This window comes from Spermophilus citellus (genome assembly GCF_964194105.1).
Source record: "Spermophilus citellus genome assembly, chromosome: 2".
Lineage (NCBI taxonomy): Eukaryota > Metazoa > Chordata > Mammalia > Rodentia > Sciuridae > Spermophilus > Spermophilus citellus.
Genome location: NC_138183.1, coordinates 210,161,415 through 210,177,665, shown reverse-complemented (window position 1 = coordinate 210,177,665; position 16,251 = coordinate 210,161,415). Strand labels below are relative to the sequence as shown.

Sequence of the window (16,251 nt, the reverse complement as noted above, 5' to 3'; positions counted from 1 at the left end):
GATGTCTGAGGCAGATGGCTTTTGATGTACAGCAGGGTGCCCATCATCTGGGTCGAGGAATAGGAGGGAAAGGTACAACCTGGGAGCTCGGATGCCTGGAGTCTGGTCCTTGTTCTCTCTCTGTGTCCTTGGGTATGTCCATCCTTTTTCTGAGCTTCAGTTTCCCTTGAGTAGACAATCACACAGACTTCTCACAGTTGGTCCTCTATGGCTCCTGGGCAGGGCTGTTTCTGCTCAGGTGAGCATCAGGGTCACTGGGGGTCTTTTCTCCTTGTTGTAGTACATGTGGGCTTACCAGTGTTAGCACTTACGTTGCATATGCTGATTTTTAACATCTTGAAAATAACATAGAACAAGAAAATATAATTAAACAACAATGAAGGGACCACTCATGTTATACTAACATCTGGACTAACAAATAGAACTTTGCCCACAAACTTTCAAGGAGTCTTTAGACTTGTAGGCCCCTTTCAGTTCCAGGCCCCTCCCTTTCTGCCAGAAGTAACCATGATCCTAATTTATGTATAATATTCCCTGGCTTTTTTCTTTTAGTTTGACCATCTGTGTTTTCATCCCTGAGCACTTTAATTATGCTGGTATGTAACACTGAACTGCCTTTCATCTTGCATCTTTTCAACAATATCATCCACATCGTTGCGTTTAGCTATAGGTCTTTCACTTTTATTTGGCTTCTTCTATTGAATTTAATGTCATTTTTAAATTAGATAATCCCAAAAGAGTGTAAAACCAAAAGATATTTTCTAAATATATGAAAAAACATCTCCCTCCCACACTCTGTTTCTGTAGACATTCTGTTCTCTTCAATCATAGGCAGTCAGTGTTTTGTGCGTATCTTCCTGAAGAGCTTTGTAAAAATTGGTGATCCCCATGTCTTGTCAAGCTTGGAAACTGCTGATTCTCAGAGAATTAGTGGGTATCTTAAGTAGTTTACTTTCTACACATCAGTGAAGTGTGTTGCTTTAAAGAATTCTGGTAAATCTTTGCAAAGCAAGCTTGGACTGAACCCTTTCCTGAACTCTGCAAAAATCTGAAAAACAAAGCCAAATGACGCTAAGAAAAGATGAATATAGGAAGAGGGAGGCGAGGTGGTCATTAGTGGGTGTGCATGGTAAACGGGGGCCAGTCTGCAGATGTGGAGAGGAGCCACAACCCTCAGAAAGCACTGTGAACAAGGAGTTTCAAGGAAAACAGTCACATTTGTAACATCCCAGGGCGGGCAGTGAGTCGCTCATCCTATGACTGACTCTTGTGTCTGGAATCAGGAATGAAGAAATAGTTTGTAACCATGCACATTTCTGAGAGAAAGGGCAAGAAGTGGTAGACTCTGTTCTTGCTCAGATCCTTGCCCTGTTGAAGGATCCAGAATCTGTGCAGGAGCAGTGGGCCAGCTAAGGCTTAGCACAGTGGGGTGGAGAACATGTTTGTTCTGCAGGGTGGGTACTGTCATCAGCTCAGAAATGACACAGAGTGGGGCTGAGGCTGTAGCTCAGTGGTAAAGTGCTTGCCTAGCACATGTGAGGCACTGGGTTCAATCCTCAGCACCACATAAAAATAAATAAAGATACTATGTGTTCATCTACAACTAAATAAATATTTAAAAAAGAAAAAGAAAAAGAAATGACACAGAGTTAGCAGCCTGCCTTCTTGCGGTGAATGCCAAAGAACTGGAGTAGACAGTTTGGTTCAATGCCAAGCACAAAACCAGGAGCCTATGTCTTGGATTTGGGGACACAGTACATACAGATAACACTTTGAAAAATAGAAAATGTATGAGTCAAAGGGAAGAATAAAGTTGGAGCAGAGGCATGTCCCCTCTTCACAGCTTCTCCAGAGGAAATGTTCACGCTCTGTTCTGTCTCTGAAGTTTCAGCTCACTAGGTCACCAGTGTGGCATTGCCACTCAGCAGTCCTCCCTCCAGCTCCGTTCCACTGGGCACTGATTCTGGTTCTTTTTCCAACCAGGAAGAGGAGGCACCTCCGAGACCCCCACTCCCTGAACTATACAGCCCAGAAGACCAGCCTCCAGCTGTGCCACCTCTGCCAAGAGAGGCCACTATCATCCGACACACTTCTGTGCGGGGCCTCAAGCGGCAGTCGGATGAGAGGAAGCGAGACCGAGAGCTGGGGCAGTGTGTGAATGGGGACTCGCGGGTGAGCTAGAAGGACCCCTGAGGTTGTCCACTGAGAGTGGGGAGAGGAAAGGTGATGTGATGCTGGGCAGGTATGACAGTGTTACACTGCTCACAGGTGGAGCTGCGGTCATACGTTAGTGAGCCCGAGCTGGCCACCCTCAGTGGGGACATGACTCAGCCCTCCCTGGGACTTGAGGGACCTGAGAGCAGGTACCAGACACTGCCAGGCAGAGGTAAGACAAGACCCTCTACAGAATCTTTTGGGGGAATCCCACAACACACTGCTTCCACCCCTCAGCCCATAGCTGCCTGCAGCGTTAGGCCAAGGCTTGGGTTGATGAAAGCAAGGACCTGGTTTCTCTTCCTCTCACTTATATCCCAATTCTCTTCCTCTTTTCTTTTATTTTTTAAAAATATTTTTAGTTATAGATGAACATAATACCTTTATTTTGTTTATTTAATGTTGTTTATGTGGTACTAAGGATTGAACCCAGTGCCTCACATATGCTCTATCACTGAGCCACAATCCCAGCCCCTCTTCCTCTTTTATTATATCTGTCGCTGGAAACAATGATAATAGCAATTACTATAAAACTCAAGACTGTTTAAGTACTTTATATAGACCTCATACTCGCAGTGCTGTGAGGGAATTGCTACTTCCCACTTTAGAACTTGGGAAAACTAAGGCTGAGAGAAGTTAAATAACTTGCCAGTTAGCTATTGGTGAGGGAGTCAGAAGACAATCCCAGGGCTCTGACCTACAGGTTGGGGTGCTGGGCTGTTGCCACCAGCAAGCTAACTCAGGCCCTCCAGAGGGGTTTCTCCTCTTGCGCCACCCTAAGACTCAATCTTTTCTTAAACACTGTCTCAGGTGGAACCCCTCTTTCTGCCCTCCTTATCCCGAGTTGGGTAGTGCAGGATGCGTGAGAATGCAGCAGGAGGCAGGGGGTGGAGGGTACTGGCACCTTCTACCCACACAGCCCAGGGCTCCTGTAGGGAAGGGATGCCTAGAGTAGTTCACAGATCTGCAAGGAGTCTGTCCCTTGTTGGGGACAGAGGGCACCTCTGGACTGACCCACATCCTCTAGGGCCTTGCTCTAAGGAGAATGAAGGAAAAGTTGAATGGGCTGTTGGCTGTGCCCTCTTGGTCCCTCATGGGAGTGGGGATGATTAGGGAAGGGCCAACGACTGTCTACCTCACCACAAATATGCTTGACTCCTCTTTCTTCATAAAGGGCTCTCAGGGTCCACATCAAGGCTCCAGCAGTCGTCCACCATCGCTCCCTATGTCACGCTCCGGAGGGGTCTAAATGCTGAAAATAGCAAGGTGACTTTTCTTGTGAGTGATCTTGAGCTGGACATTGACTAGCAATTCTATGAGCACTAAGAACAGCCTCTGAGGTGACCTCAGCCCCTTGGGAGTTCAGGGTCCTGTCACCCACTGCCTGTCAAGAAAGCCCTGCCTCTCTATTTTCTGAGGACCCTCATTTTCATCTCCAGTCTGGCAGGGTCGTGGGAGGGAGCCCAAGAAATATGCATCCTGGTGAGCTGCATATGTGTCCAACTGGACAGGCCTGGGCCTCAGTGTTTGCATGTGCAGAATGGGGTGCTGCCCAGAAAGGTGGTGAGGACCATCATGATGCTTAGAGAGAGTGGATCTCATAGCCAAGAGGAGTCCAACCAGAGAGTGTGAGAAACTAAGAAAAGGAATGAACTCAGAAGGGCGGCTGCCCTCTGTGTTCCCAGCCCAGCTGCTCTGTGTCTCTCACTTCCTCCTCCTCAGAGACCCAAGAGTGCCTTGGAGCGCCTGTACTCAGGGGACCACCAGCGGGGCAAGATGAGTGCAGAGGAGCAGCTTGAGCGCATGAAGCGGCACCAGAAGGCCCTGGTCCGGGAGCGCAAGAAGACACTGAGCCAAGGAGAAAGGGCAGGCCTGCCCTCATCCCGCTACCTATACCAGCCGCTCCCTGGAGATCTTGGCTCAGTATGTTAGGCAGGCGGGGCTGGGACAGGGAGCAGAGCTTTCCCTCGAACTGAGCACAGCTTCTCCAAGTTCCCCAAACACAAGCACGACACACCCATGAGTGAGTGGGCTGTTCACTAACATAGATGGTTGAGAGAACATCCCATGGGGCTATTTGTCCTCGACCCTGTCTACATGTGTGAGCTGGTCAAAGGGTGACCTGGAACTGGAGCAGGAAAGAGGATCCCACATCAGAGTTCCAGGAGTGTGAGAAAATATCCAGTCAGTTTTCTAAGCTAAGCACGAGAGAGGCTTTTGCAGGCATTCAGATCTTTCAGCTGAATTAAGGACTTGGGAATTTGGAGTTTAAGGAGTTGAGGAGGAAGATGGCGATATGATTTGAGGAGAAGTGCAAGCGAACCAACCAGCCTCCCAATTTTCCAAACAGATGTTGGAGGAAAGGAAGTCAGCTGACCAAGGGTTGGTGGCCCACAATCTCAAAGGCGGTGGTCTCCTGCAGCATGTGGTGCTGAGAGGCCTCAGGATGCCCAGGAGAGCCAGGGGATTGGTGCTGCCCCTGGTGGTGCTCACTGGCACTGCATCCTGCCCAGAGTCGCCTTAGGTCCCTTTTGGAAACATTTTATATAACTTTTCTGTTTGAAATCCCATGTTTCCCTAGACCTCTAGCCTGACTGTTCTTTCCCTAATTCATTGCACAAGCTCTTTTGCTTTTAGTGTTACCGCTCATTACCTCTCTAATCCTGCCTGATTGTGTTTACAGAAGCTTCTGATTTGTAAAGAACATTGTCTAACTGGCCTGTGCTCTTTGTTACCAGGCTTGTAATAGCCTCTGTTGTTTCCCTAGCTTAGCAAGCACCCCCAGATGTCACTCACCTTTCTGTTGCCCTCCTTTGTGCAGGTCTACTGACTCTAAAGCTGCCCCACAGCTTGAGCCAACCTGCTGCCTGAGGACCACAGTCATTGGCAGAGGTCTGGGCATTATAAATTTATCAAAATCCATGCCTTATACCTGGACAGTATACATGGACTTCAGAGATTGTATGTTTGAATAAGTGCTACCAAATCTGAGGTTGTTCGGTTTTAACTCCTTCAGTTCTATCACATAATTTCTTGTGGAAAACCTTTTGTGTTTCTAATATTTAATAACTTGAATTGATAGCAAAATAAACTATGTATTCAGAGGGACTCTCTGCAGCTATTAGCTCAGATACCAAAGGGATAAGACCCAGGACAGTCAAACCTTTAAAAGCTGCAAACCCGGTAACTTCTAAACTTCATAAGCAAATGTCATATGGGCTAATACTGACTTTTTACAACCTGATGTCTCAAATGTAGAGATTATCTAAAACTCATAAGTTGAATACCTTGTAATTTTTCTCTTAAGACTTGTGTAAGTCTCTGCATCAGCGCCAATAAACGTGTTGCCTAATAACAATGGATTGGCGTGGTTCTTCCCTAGGGTACTCTCTAGAGTGTAGTGGACTTTTCCTGTTTGTGGAAACAATCAGGCCGGGTTTAAATGAGGACTTGTCTCTATTTGGAGAACTTGAGCGTGTAAGAGAATGTGCATTTTCTTTTTGAATCATTAAAATAATTCATCCCTGAACTTCAGCTACCTAATCCTGTAATTGGAAAACCATCACCCAAGGGCGATGACATAGTTTGGAGTCAGTACTGAGAGCTTGTGCATGAATGGGTGAAATGTGCTGATATGGCTATGGGTTTGGGGTTTGGAACAACTTGAGGGCCATGACTGCATAGGGCTCTGAGGTGGGTGGGTTGGGAGGAGGAGATGACCTGGGATGGGTAAGTACCTTCTTTGTTCCTGCTCAAGAGAAGAGAGGCTTTGAGCCTGCTCTGTTTTCAACAACCTGCTCAGCAGTCAGAGGCCTGTGAGGACACAGGCCCAGGGTGAACAGGGAACCACCACAGAATTGAGCAGTTGTGCTTGGATCTTAAAATGGTTGGATTACATTTTCTCTTTTATGAAGAGTTCCTTGTTACAAAGTTGATGCTGTGAAACAGCCTTGGAATTATTACATTTGATTTAGCACTTCAATTATACATAATTTAGTCTAAAGAAAGTGCCTCGTCCAAATACTGTCATACACCACAGTTTGTCTGCTTCACTGGGTCCAACCTGTTCCTTCTTAGACTTCCTCAGCCCTGCTGTGGGTACAGTATCCCCCACCCCAAATGGATCCTGTTGGGAATACCTTATAGGTTTTTGGTTATTCTACTTGCTTAGCAAGACCCTAAAGGCTTGTTTTATTCATTGTTTCTGAACCTGGGACATAAGGCTTCTGAACCCAAAAGGCCTATCACCTGTGGGGCAGCACACAAGCCAAATCTACCATCGGAAGCTCTGTTCCAGGGTCTCTTTGGGGGTCTTGCTCTCAGACGTGGGAGCATTCAATATCCCTGGGGACCATCACAAACTTATATTGCCCACAGAAAGCATGTTTGAACTCTGGGGGTCCCAGATCAGAGAGCAATCAGCAATGTGAAATGGGCCATGTGAAGGAAACAAGGACCTTGTTCTCCATTACATACAGAGTTACAGCACAATACTTTTCCCTGATGGGTCACAGATCCATCTTCCCAAGGGCCCCATGCCTGAAGGACTCATTCAAAAGTGGACCAACAAGTCTCTCAGCAGTCAGGAAGTGACTGCAATTAACCTTCTTATTCTGTTGCCAGTGGAAGCGAGAGCAGGACTTTGACCTGCAGTTACTGGAACGAGCCATGCAAGGGGAAAGAAAAGACAAGGAGGAGAATGGCTGGTTGAAAGTGCAGGCCCTGCCTGTCACAGAGTTGGACCTGGAACCTCAAGACTATGACTTGGACATCAGCAGAGAGGTGAGGGCAGGGGCTCCCTTCATGTCCCCCACCCCCCACACAAGGAGGCATGGCCTTTGGACTGCCATCCTGATCAACCCTCCCACCAAGGGTATGTCCTGAATGGAGACAAGATTTGGCTTCACTTTGGCCCAAGAGAATGAATGGATAGCAGCTTGAAGCAATAAAAGGAACCTAGGTGTTTTGATGTAATTTGGGACAAATTATAATAGTAACTTCTCAATCCTCATTAATAAAGTGGGATTAAGCAACTCAATATAATTCCTAGGAGGTTTAGCAGTGATCAGAAAGCCTGACACACAGTATATTTGTTGAGACAGTAGATGCTATTGTTAGAAAAGGTTCCCTAGAATACCAAGAGTTAACCTTGTAACTGTCCAGCCAGCTGACTTGTGTTGTCAGACTGAGGGGAAAACATGGGACAGGTTTGAAAATCACCTTGAAATTTCCAGCCAGGATAAAAGTGAAGAGATGGTGCCTAATAGCTCTGGTCTGAATTCCTCTGTCGCCCTCTTGTGGCTTGTGTGTATCACGACAGGGCAGGCCTAGGAAAGCAAGTAACCACCTCCGTCCCAGGGAAAAGAAAGGGGCAGGAGATGACAGTCTGGGTCTTCTAGACATTCATGGTCTCCTGTGGCCTGTATTGTGCCATCTGTAAGCTCTCCAGGGCAGTGTCTGTGACTTATTGACTCACCTTTGTATCCTTAGCACCATGTCAGCACCCAGTAAGTGCTCTGTAAATATTTACTGAAGGAAGACTTTGTTGAATGAATCACCGTGGCCCATAAATGTCAAGAAAACATTTTTACAAAGACTTGGCCTGCCCTGAAACTGCATGAGGAGAAGTGTTCTCACCACATGACGGATGGATTTGGTTTTAATAAACATCCCCCACAGGTTTGTCTGGTCTGAGAATGAGTGCCAAGGGGAGCTATGCCTCCAGGTACCTTCCTCCTGTTTTTAAGAGGCATCGCCAGACCACTCACAAGCTGATTTTTCCAGTAGGATCTACCTGACTTGATTGGTTAGGCACTCATGGGGGCTTTGAGAACAAAGGAGCTTTATGTGGGCAAATAGGTGCTTATGGAGTTACTGGCTTCTGGGAGTCAGCTGGGACTTCAGGGGTTAACAAAGCTTGGTCATCTGCCCCTTGACCTTTTTTTTGGCTGCTGAAATACCAAAGATCTTTACTTTCTCAGATTCACAAAGAAGCCTCCACGTGCTGTCTTGGCAGTACACATGTGCACTATAGCGTCCTAATTTGCTGGTCAGCCCAGGGAAAAAAATCCTTCCTTATCTCTAACCCAAATCCCTCCTGCTACAATGTAATCTACTTCCTTCCTCTAGATCTGTCCTCATTGGAAATAACAGAGAAGAGCTTATTTCTTGCCATCTTTCAGCAAAATGCAAGGGCTACATGAGTTTAAATCTGTTGGCCGTGAATTAAATCAGCCAAGTTGAGAACCAAAAAAAAAAAAAAAACAAAAAAAACTACTTTGGGGCTAATTAGAATTGCAGTCCAGGAAAACAAGATTCAAGCATTCTTGAAAGTATGTTCTGAGGTTTTACAAAATGATGGTTACATTTGTAGCATTAAACCACAAGGGGGGTTAGGAATTATGATTGTTGCTGACAAAAATTAAGCTTTCTTGTAAGAAAGGGATTGGATGCAGTCTGAGTCTGGATAGTTTGTGGGGAGGGATCTGTTGTACAGAATGTCATCAGCTATTAGTATTTCAAAGATAAGCTCACCTCTAGGTGGGCATGTTTGCAGCTCAGTTCAAAGGATCTGTTGCAGACAAATCTGAGATCTGATTAACAGGGGCCTCCTGACTCCATTGTAAGTGTGCTGAACCAATGATATTCCATTTTTATTTTCTTTTTCCTCCATAAATCCAAAATTAGATTCATCCTAGGATCAGATTTAACTTGTTTTAGGGGAGCTTCAATCAACCCCATTTTAATAAGGGCCTGCGAAATTTGCCTTTAGTGTTCTTAATCCTGAGCATTATTTTACCAAATTGAGTTGGTCACTGGGTGAATTAAATACTTTGAGGGTTGGGGGTAGGTCTGTTTCCTTCCTGGAAAGCAGCAGATACAGTATAGCTGCCTCCTATCTAGATCAGAAGAACTTTTGTAGAACAGAAACCACTATCACTTTCTTACATCCATCTCTCCATCCATCCATTCATCCATCTGCCCCATCATCCATTCAAAGAGGATGATGAAGGACTACTTGAGTGCCAGTCCCTGCATTAGACAGTGAGAGACAGTGATAAACAGAAAATGAGAGTAATGGAGGTTAGAAGAAGGACTGGGGAAGGGATTGGGGTGGGGTTGAAGGATGAGAGTCAGTGAAGCAAAAGAGGAGCATCCCAGTCAGGCGAAGAGCAGGAAGAAAGGCCCCACTGTTGGAGCGGCCCTTAAGGAACTGCTAGGTCAGTGTGGCTGGAGAAGTCACAGGGGCCAGATCACTAGGGCCTTGAGGGCAGCCCTAAGGATTATCATTTTTCTCTTAAAAGCTTTCAGTGGGCGTTTGGCCTTGCCTTTCTCTTTTCTTAGCTTAGAGGAGGTTGATAAGTTGGTACGTTATCAACCCCACCATAAGTGGTTGTCTGGTATAGCTGTCTTTGGTGTCAAACCAGGTTCAAATCCTGATCCACAATTGACTCATTTTATGATTTCAGCAAGTTACTTCATCTCTGTGGACTTCCTCATGGTGGGACAGTGGGGAAAGCAGGTCCCAAGCCAAAACATCTTAGCCTTCCCTTCCACCTTACCTCCTGGTCCTCTCCCCAGCTATCCAAACCAGAGAAGGTCTCTATCCCTGAGCGTTATGTGGAGCTGGATCCTGAAGAGCCACCTAGCCTGGAGGAGTTGCAGGCACGGTATCGGAAAGCTGAGAAGATTCGCAACATCCTCGCCCGGTCAAGGTCATCTCTTGCTTGTCTTACTAGTCTTGATATCCCACTAGTACTGGCCCCACATGGCATCTCATATGTGAGGAGACCGGGGCCAGTTGGCTGGGGTGCATGTTTTGTCAATGTCTGTCTAAGATGAGCTCCACTCATTGGAGGGAGCAGTCAGGTCCTCAGATCAGTGAGAAATCTCACCTAAATCAACTGGAAAGTCCTAAAATACAACAGGAACTCTCACTCCCAAATCTGTCCCTGGCGATCCTAGAAAATGTGAGAAATGGAGCCCAGTTTGGAATTGAAGTGGACTCAGTTGGAGATTAGCTCTAGTGATGGCCCTCCCAGCATTTGGGCCCTTGCTTCCTCACACAGACCTGTAGACCAGGCCCCAGCCTTGTCCTGAGGGTGCCAGAGGCTTTGCCCGCTATCCTGGATGTTGGGCTGGAACCCTAGGAAGTGGCTCCTCTGCCTCCATAGCTTCAGAAACTTGTCATATATGAGCTTCCCTCTCAGAGCTAGGTTAGCCGTTTTGTGTCTGAATTTAACAGGAGCCTCCAGCTGGAGCCCTTAACTTAATGCCTGTGACCCTCCTATAATCATTGGATTACTGGGGAGAAGCATGTACTCTTAAGTCTTGGGAGAAAGTCCACAGTTTGTACCTGATGCTCCCCAAGTGTTGAGAACCTCCAGATCAGGAAAACCCTTCACTCCTGAGCTGATGCCCAGGGCGGTGAGGGGCTATCATCTGCTTTCTGCCCCCCTGCAGCATGTGCAACCTGCAGCCAACGTCAGGCCAGGACCACAACAGCCTGGCCGACCTGGACTCGCAGCTGCAAGAGCAGGAGCGTATCATCAACATCTCCTATGCCTTGGCCTCTGAGGCCTCCCAGCGCAGTAAGCAGGTGGCAGGTAAGGCCTGATGCCAGCCTCTAAGACCCAGTTCCCACCTGCTGTTCCTTGGGGCTTGGGCCCAACACAGCCTGTCCCAGGGAGTCAGTGGAAGTTGGCAGTTGAGAGCCAACTCTGACTAGAGGGTGTGCTGTCCTTGGAGGGTGTTGCTGTGCGACTTCAGGTTTGTCAGGCCCCTGAGCCAAGGGGCCAGGGCTAAGGTTTGTTTCCTCATGAAGAAAGAGCATTAAAGCCTCTGGTGCTTCTTCCCTGTTTACCCATCAGAGCATGTTGTGCCGGAAAGCAGAACTTGGAAAGTGAGGCTCTGACAGCCAAATGGAAAGAAATATCACCATGTGTGTTTGCATGGCACATGGGTGTGTGCATGTGTTTGTAAAGGGGACTCCCGACTCCTTCCTCCACCCATGTCTCCCCTCTGTATGGGAGACCTCTGTGTGTCTAGGTGCTGCCTCTGACCAGGGGTGCTCCTTCTGGTGTGGGGATGGTCATAGAACCTTAAGTGGTGTCACAAGTCTCTACAGGTTTTCCAACTCTGGCTATAGGATCTAGTAATGGAAGGGTGGGGCCTTCAGGGCCCTGTGGTGACTGACACCCTGGGGAGTCTGGTGTGGGAAGTAGAGCTTTGCTTTGACCTTAGGGGGCCATGGGAGTGACCCGTGACAAAGAGAGGGCTCATAGTCTCAGCAAAAAACTGTTCTTTGTCCCTGTAGAGTCCCTGAAATCCCTGCTATCCTCACTCCCTTCAAAGACATGCTGAGAGGGCTGAGAGGTGGTCAGCATGGTGCTCTACAGCTAAGGACATAGGAGACAACCATCCAGACCCCTCTTCCTAATGACCTTGGGCTCCTCTCAGCAACTTCTGAGCTCCTTCCCATGAGACTACCCTCACCCCAAGGCCCCTCCTCTCTGCTGTGCTTGCTCTAATTCTGGATCTGCCATCTTCAACTCCCTTACCACCAGCAGCTGGGCACTCCAGCTCCATCATCCTTGGTCAGTTGGTGGCCTTTTTCACCTCCAACTCAGTAATGAACTGCACTTTTCCTTGCTCTTGCTTCCTCTTCTGTCTCAGGACCTATTAGGAACCACAGGCATTGGATCCTTCCAGGCCCAGGTCATTAGGGGGGTCAGCAGGGCCCATGCCACCCAATCCTGCCAAGTGGGGTGTCTGTGCTACAGGAGTAGATGAGTCTAAAACATCACTTAATTCATGTGTGCTCCGTCTAGCGCAGCAGCTGGCCCTCCTCCCGCCTAAAGCCCCCTTGTCCTCCAGGACGGTGCCACCTTACTCCCCCTTAAGCAACGGACTCCACTACACCTTTGTCTAACACCTTCCAAGTAAGAGCCCCTGCCTGACGTGCCCCTGCGCTGCTCTCTGCTCCTCTCCTAGTGCTAAGCATGCCCCCAACTCCTTACCCTGCTGAGCTGATTGCAGTGATTCCTGCTGATGTCCCCTTCTGTTGGCACAGTGGCCGCTGGAGGGACCCACCTGGATAGTAGGCAGGTTGGAGAATTGATGCTTTTTAGGTACTCTGTCCTCGGTAGCCCCCATACTATAGAGACCGCAACCTGGATCATTCCCTCCCTGAAATCTCACTCCACACATCTTATTCTCCTTCCTCAGGACAACTTGACAACCCAAAGACCAGCACAGACCGTGGCTGCCAGCCTTGGGGGTTGGAAAAAGAAGAGTTAGATCTTGGCCTTTCAGGCTTTAACCAAAGAAATTGAAGAACTGCAAGACTAGAAAAAGGCCAGATAGGCCAGCGCACAAGCAGGCTGGGTGCCCTTCATGTCACACAGCATTGATGTCAGAGCAAGGACTGGGACTGCCTTTTTAATCACTTAGCAACTTAGAGAGGCCCAGAGCCACATACAATTGGCTCTCAGCCAGTCGGGGGGGGGGGGGTCTGGCACCACCCACTCACCCTCCCCGTGGTGAGATGCAGCATGGGGTAGAGAATGAGCCCTGGACCAGGAACCAGGAGGCCCACGTCTGGTGGGTTTTGAGTGGGCTCATGTCCTGTGCCAGTTGCTGCCTCACATGGACAGGGAAGGATCAGATAGAGGTCTTACTGGTCCCTCCCCTGACAGTCCATGTCACTGTCATTTTGCAAAGTATTTCCCTCTCTTTCCTTTAATATTTGTTATAGTTAACCTTGTTGAGTACCTACTATGTGCCAGGCATTGTGCTAAACGTCTCTTTTGACCCACACAACAACCCTGTGAAGATATTTACCCCCATTTTACAGATGAGAAAACGAAGCTCAGAGACCTTGAGGGACTTGTCCAAGGAATCGCAGCTTGTAAGTTTCAGGGTTTGAAGCCCTTTGGTGTAGTCCAGAGCCTTTGTTCTCCATCACCACTCATGGACTTGTCTGGGCCACCCCAGGAGCTCTAGATGTCTGAAGAGAGGGAAGTGAGGGACACTACTTGTGTTGCCACAGGTGGAAATATGATTTTTGGCAGAGGTCCTCCAGCTGGGCATTCCCTAGGTTTTGGTTCCCTGGCCAAGTCTGCCTGAGGGTGGAAGGAAGAGGTCAGCCTTCTTGGGCCTGGCATTCAGATGTGGTGAGGAAGCCCAGAACTAGGAATCCTGGGGAGATGCTTCAGCTGGGTCCTTTGTAAATGCTTTAGGGGCCTTCCAGGAACATGGTAGGGTGTGGTTTTCTCCTAGAGATCTGAGAGGGATAATACCACACAGGCAGAGAGATAGGAAAGAGGCTTCACCCACTCTGGTTCTGGGGTGTTATAGGCCTTGAATGCTCTTTTTATAATACATCCATATTCTTCTTCCCCTCACTGCCTCATTTGGAGGGTGGTATGATCCTCTATTTTTAGATTAGAAAAACAGCCCACAGAGGCTGAGTTATACAGAATTATTCAATGAATGAAGGGCAGGGCCATAAATGGACCCCCGAGTCTTGCCCAGGTCCTTTGCTCTATTGCACAGAGATCCAGTTTAGGGACCTGCATGTGTCTGGTGTACTTCCTAGAAGCAGAAACAGGGTGAGGCCCAGAGCCAAAGAGTCCTAGAAGCTAGTGGTCCCTCAGCAGCGGCCACATTGCCTAAGCCCTGTGCTCTGCTGCTCTGTCAAGCCTGTCTGCCATCCTCTGTCGTGTGTGCACAGACATGCCTACTGCCTACTTTCCAGACATGAGGAGGGATCCCAACAACCTCTTATTATCTCATGTTTTTTTTTTTTTTTTTTTTTTTTGCCAGCCCAGGCAGTGACGGAACCGTGACCCATTGTGCAGAAGAAAAGCCTGGAGCCAGGGGCCCAGTGGAATCAACTTTCTCCCAGGAGATCGGCTTTTCTGCCCCCATGGAAACCCCTTCCAGCTGAGCAAGGGTTCTGGCTGGAAGAAGGAGCAGTCCACCAATCATGGGACAATCCCTATGGGGCTCAGTCCTAACACACACTACTTTTTCAATTCAGACTCCTTTTTACAAGCAACAAAAAGCACTTTTGATATACACTGTAAAATACTGACACTGTATTTTAGAATCAGAATATATTTTATAATGTTCACCTCAAGGGCTGAGTGGCTGGAAAGGTGAGAATGCAGGATTTTGTTGCTGCACATATAGATTCAGGTACTGTTGGGATGGTAAGTGTGGGTGGTGGGGATAAAGGCAGGGCAAGAAGAGGTCAGTCCCAACTACTGATGAACTCAGGGGAATGTTGGATTGACAATGTGCTTCCAGTGGATTCCAGCATTAATCTTGTTGGCATGCTGTCTGAGAAAAGAGGGCCCCTTGGCTGCAGAGATGAGCCATCCCTGACTTGACCTGACCTGACCTGACCTGACGACCAGCTCTGGGTGAAACTCCACCAGTATGCAAGGGGAACCCAAGTCTACAACTTGGCCCTTGGTTTTGGTTTAGGGACAACAGTGTGATCAAGAGCTTTGGCCTCTCCAACCTGCCCAGGAGGCTCCCTTAGCAAAGGGCTCTTCTCAGAAGAAAAGCAATTTATTAAAAAAAATATATACATGCACACACATACACATTCATTTTGAGGTACAGAAAAGGTAAGATGAATCAATTTTTTTGTATTGTAGCAATAAGCTCCACACTAGGTGACATCTGTCTGAAAATCCCTGACTGAATGCTTCCCTTCAGGCAGGCTGTGTTGGGAACATTGGCTGCCTGCCCTGGAGAGCCCCAGGTCAGCTGCTCTAGGACTTGGGTCTGGTAGCAACAGAACAAGCAATGTGCTCTCCACCATCCCCAATGGGCCTGTCACCAGTGGGGCCACCATGGCAGGACTTGGACTTGACTTTCAGACCCAAATGAGGAGGAGGCTACCAAGCCAGGTGCAGTGTTTATGATCCTTTATTTAATTTATATCATGATATTTTCTATACCGAAAATGATGACACAAAAACCTCCATTGGGTGGAGCCACACTTTAGATCAAAATTTAACTATGCTCAGAAAAACAAACAAAAATCTTGAATATATTTGGAAGTTGCTATCTATTTTTAACCAACTCCATATGCTGCCAGTATCAACTTCATGACATTTGCCAAAATAAAATTTTATTTTTGCCTTTATAAGATTTTGTTGAAAAAAAATGAAATGACTATTTTGCAAGAAGAAGTTAATTTAAATAAAGGTGTGATGGTTTGCAAAAAAAAATGTGATGTACAGATTAAAATATTAACCTGATATGTTTCCTGTTTCTTGCTGGCTGTGTTCTCTCACAAGTGGTGGTGGTAATTTTTTTTCCATTTCTTGGGAAAGTCCTCATTTCTTAGCTCTCACCCCTGCTTATGTTCACCTATGAAAATCCTCTCCTGATGACAGTTCCTTGACATTTGATTGGCTTTGGAAGTCTCAGGAAAGGAGGGTTGGCGTCTCAGTCCTTGGCTGGGCTTAGCAACTGCTCCGGTGGCCCCCACCTCACCCAGCCTAGGAGCCGCCAGGCTGTGGACTCCCATGTGGGGCTGATTTGGCAGGCAGACTGCAATCCAATCTGAGATAGCACAGGGGACACCACAGGCCCCCTTCCAACCCACATGCCATTGGCTCCGTCCAATGAAGCGGGTTAGTGACGGACCATTGTAAACTAGATTTGTATTTAATTCATTTTGACTTGTGATGTATGCTTAAAACAGAAGGCAAGAGGCCAGTTTGGTCGAGGGATGTGTCTACTTCCAGGATTGTTGTTATGGCAGTTTTTCTACATTGCCAAGAAGAGAATCCAAGGTTTGGGGTGACTTTCTAATTATTTAAACTGGGAAAAGTAGATTCCAAGGCATTCTGGACAAAGGATACTGCTGCTTTTTTAGCCACTGATTATTTTTTAATTTTGAAAAAAAATACTCTAGTTTTAAACATTACTTGGCGATGTCACCATAACCGATGAAAGGGATAGGGTTGGGGGATAATTCCATTACTGAATGCAGTGGCCTCCCAACAAAAATAA

General features: G+C 47.4%; 1 protein-coding gene across 11 annotated transcripts in view; it reads left to right on the top strand.

Moving 5' to 3' along the window:
* The window catches only part of PLEKHA7 (pleckstrin homology domain containing A7), a 211,191-nt gene extending 195,717 nt beyond the window's left edge, over window positions 1-15,474 (top strand). For 7 of the 11 annotated variants that reach the window (XM_081280908.1, XM_081280914.1, XM_081280913.1 and 4 more), the window contains 9 exons: window positions 1,984-2,172; window positions 2,269-2,386; window positions 3,389-3,492; window positions 3,937-4,137; window positions 6,838-6,996; window positions 9,796-9,929; window positions 10,678-10,820; window positions 12,045-12,155; window positions 14,041-15,474. In XM_081280908.1, the coding sequence (XP_081137034.1) occupies window positions 1,984-2,172; window positions 2,269-2,386; window positions 3,389-3,492; window positions 3,937-4,137; window positions 6,838-6,996; window positions 9,796-9,929; window positions 10,678-10,820; window positions 12,045-12,145 (1,149 nt within the window). In that variant the 3' untranslated portion in view covers window positions 12,146-12,155; window positions 14,041-15,474. The remainder of the gene's footprint in view (window positions 1-1,983; window positions 2,173-2,268; window positions 2,387-3,388; window positions 3,493-3,936; window positions 4,138-6,837; window positions 6,997-9,795; window positions 9,930-10,677; window positions 10,821-12,044; window positions 12,156-14,040) is intronic. The other 4 variants (XM_081280911.1, XM_081280916.1, XR_014020499.1 and 1 more) reach the window with 3 other exon arrangements.
* Window positions 15,475-16,251: the final 777 nt, after the last annotated feature.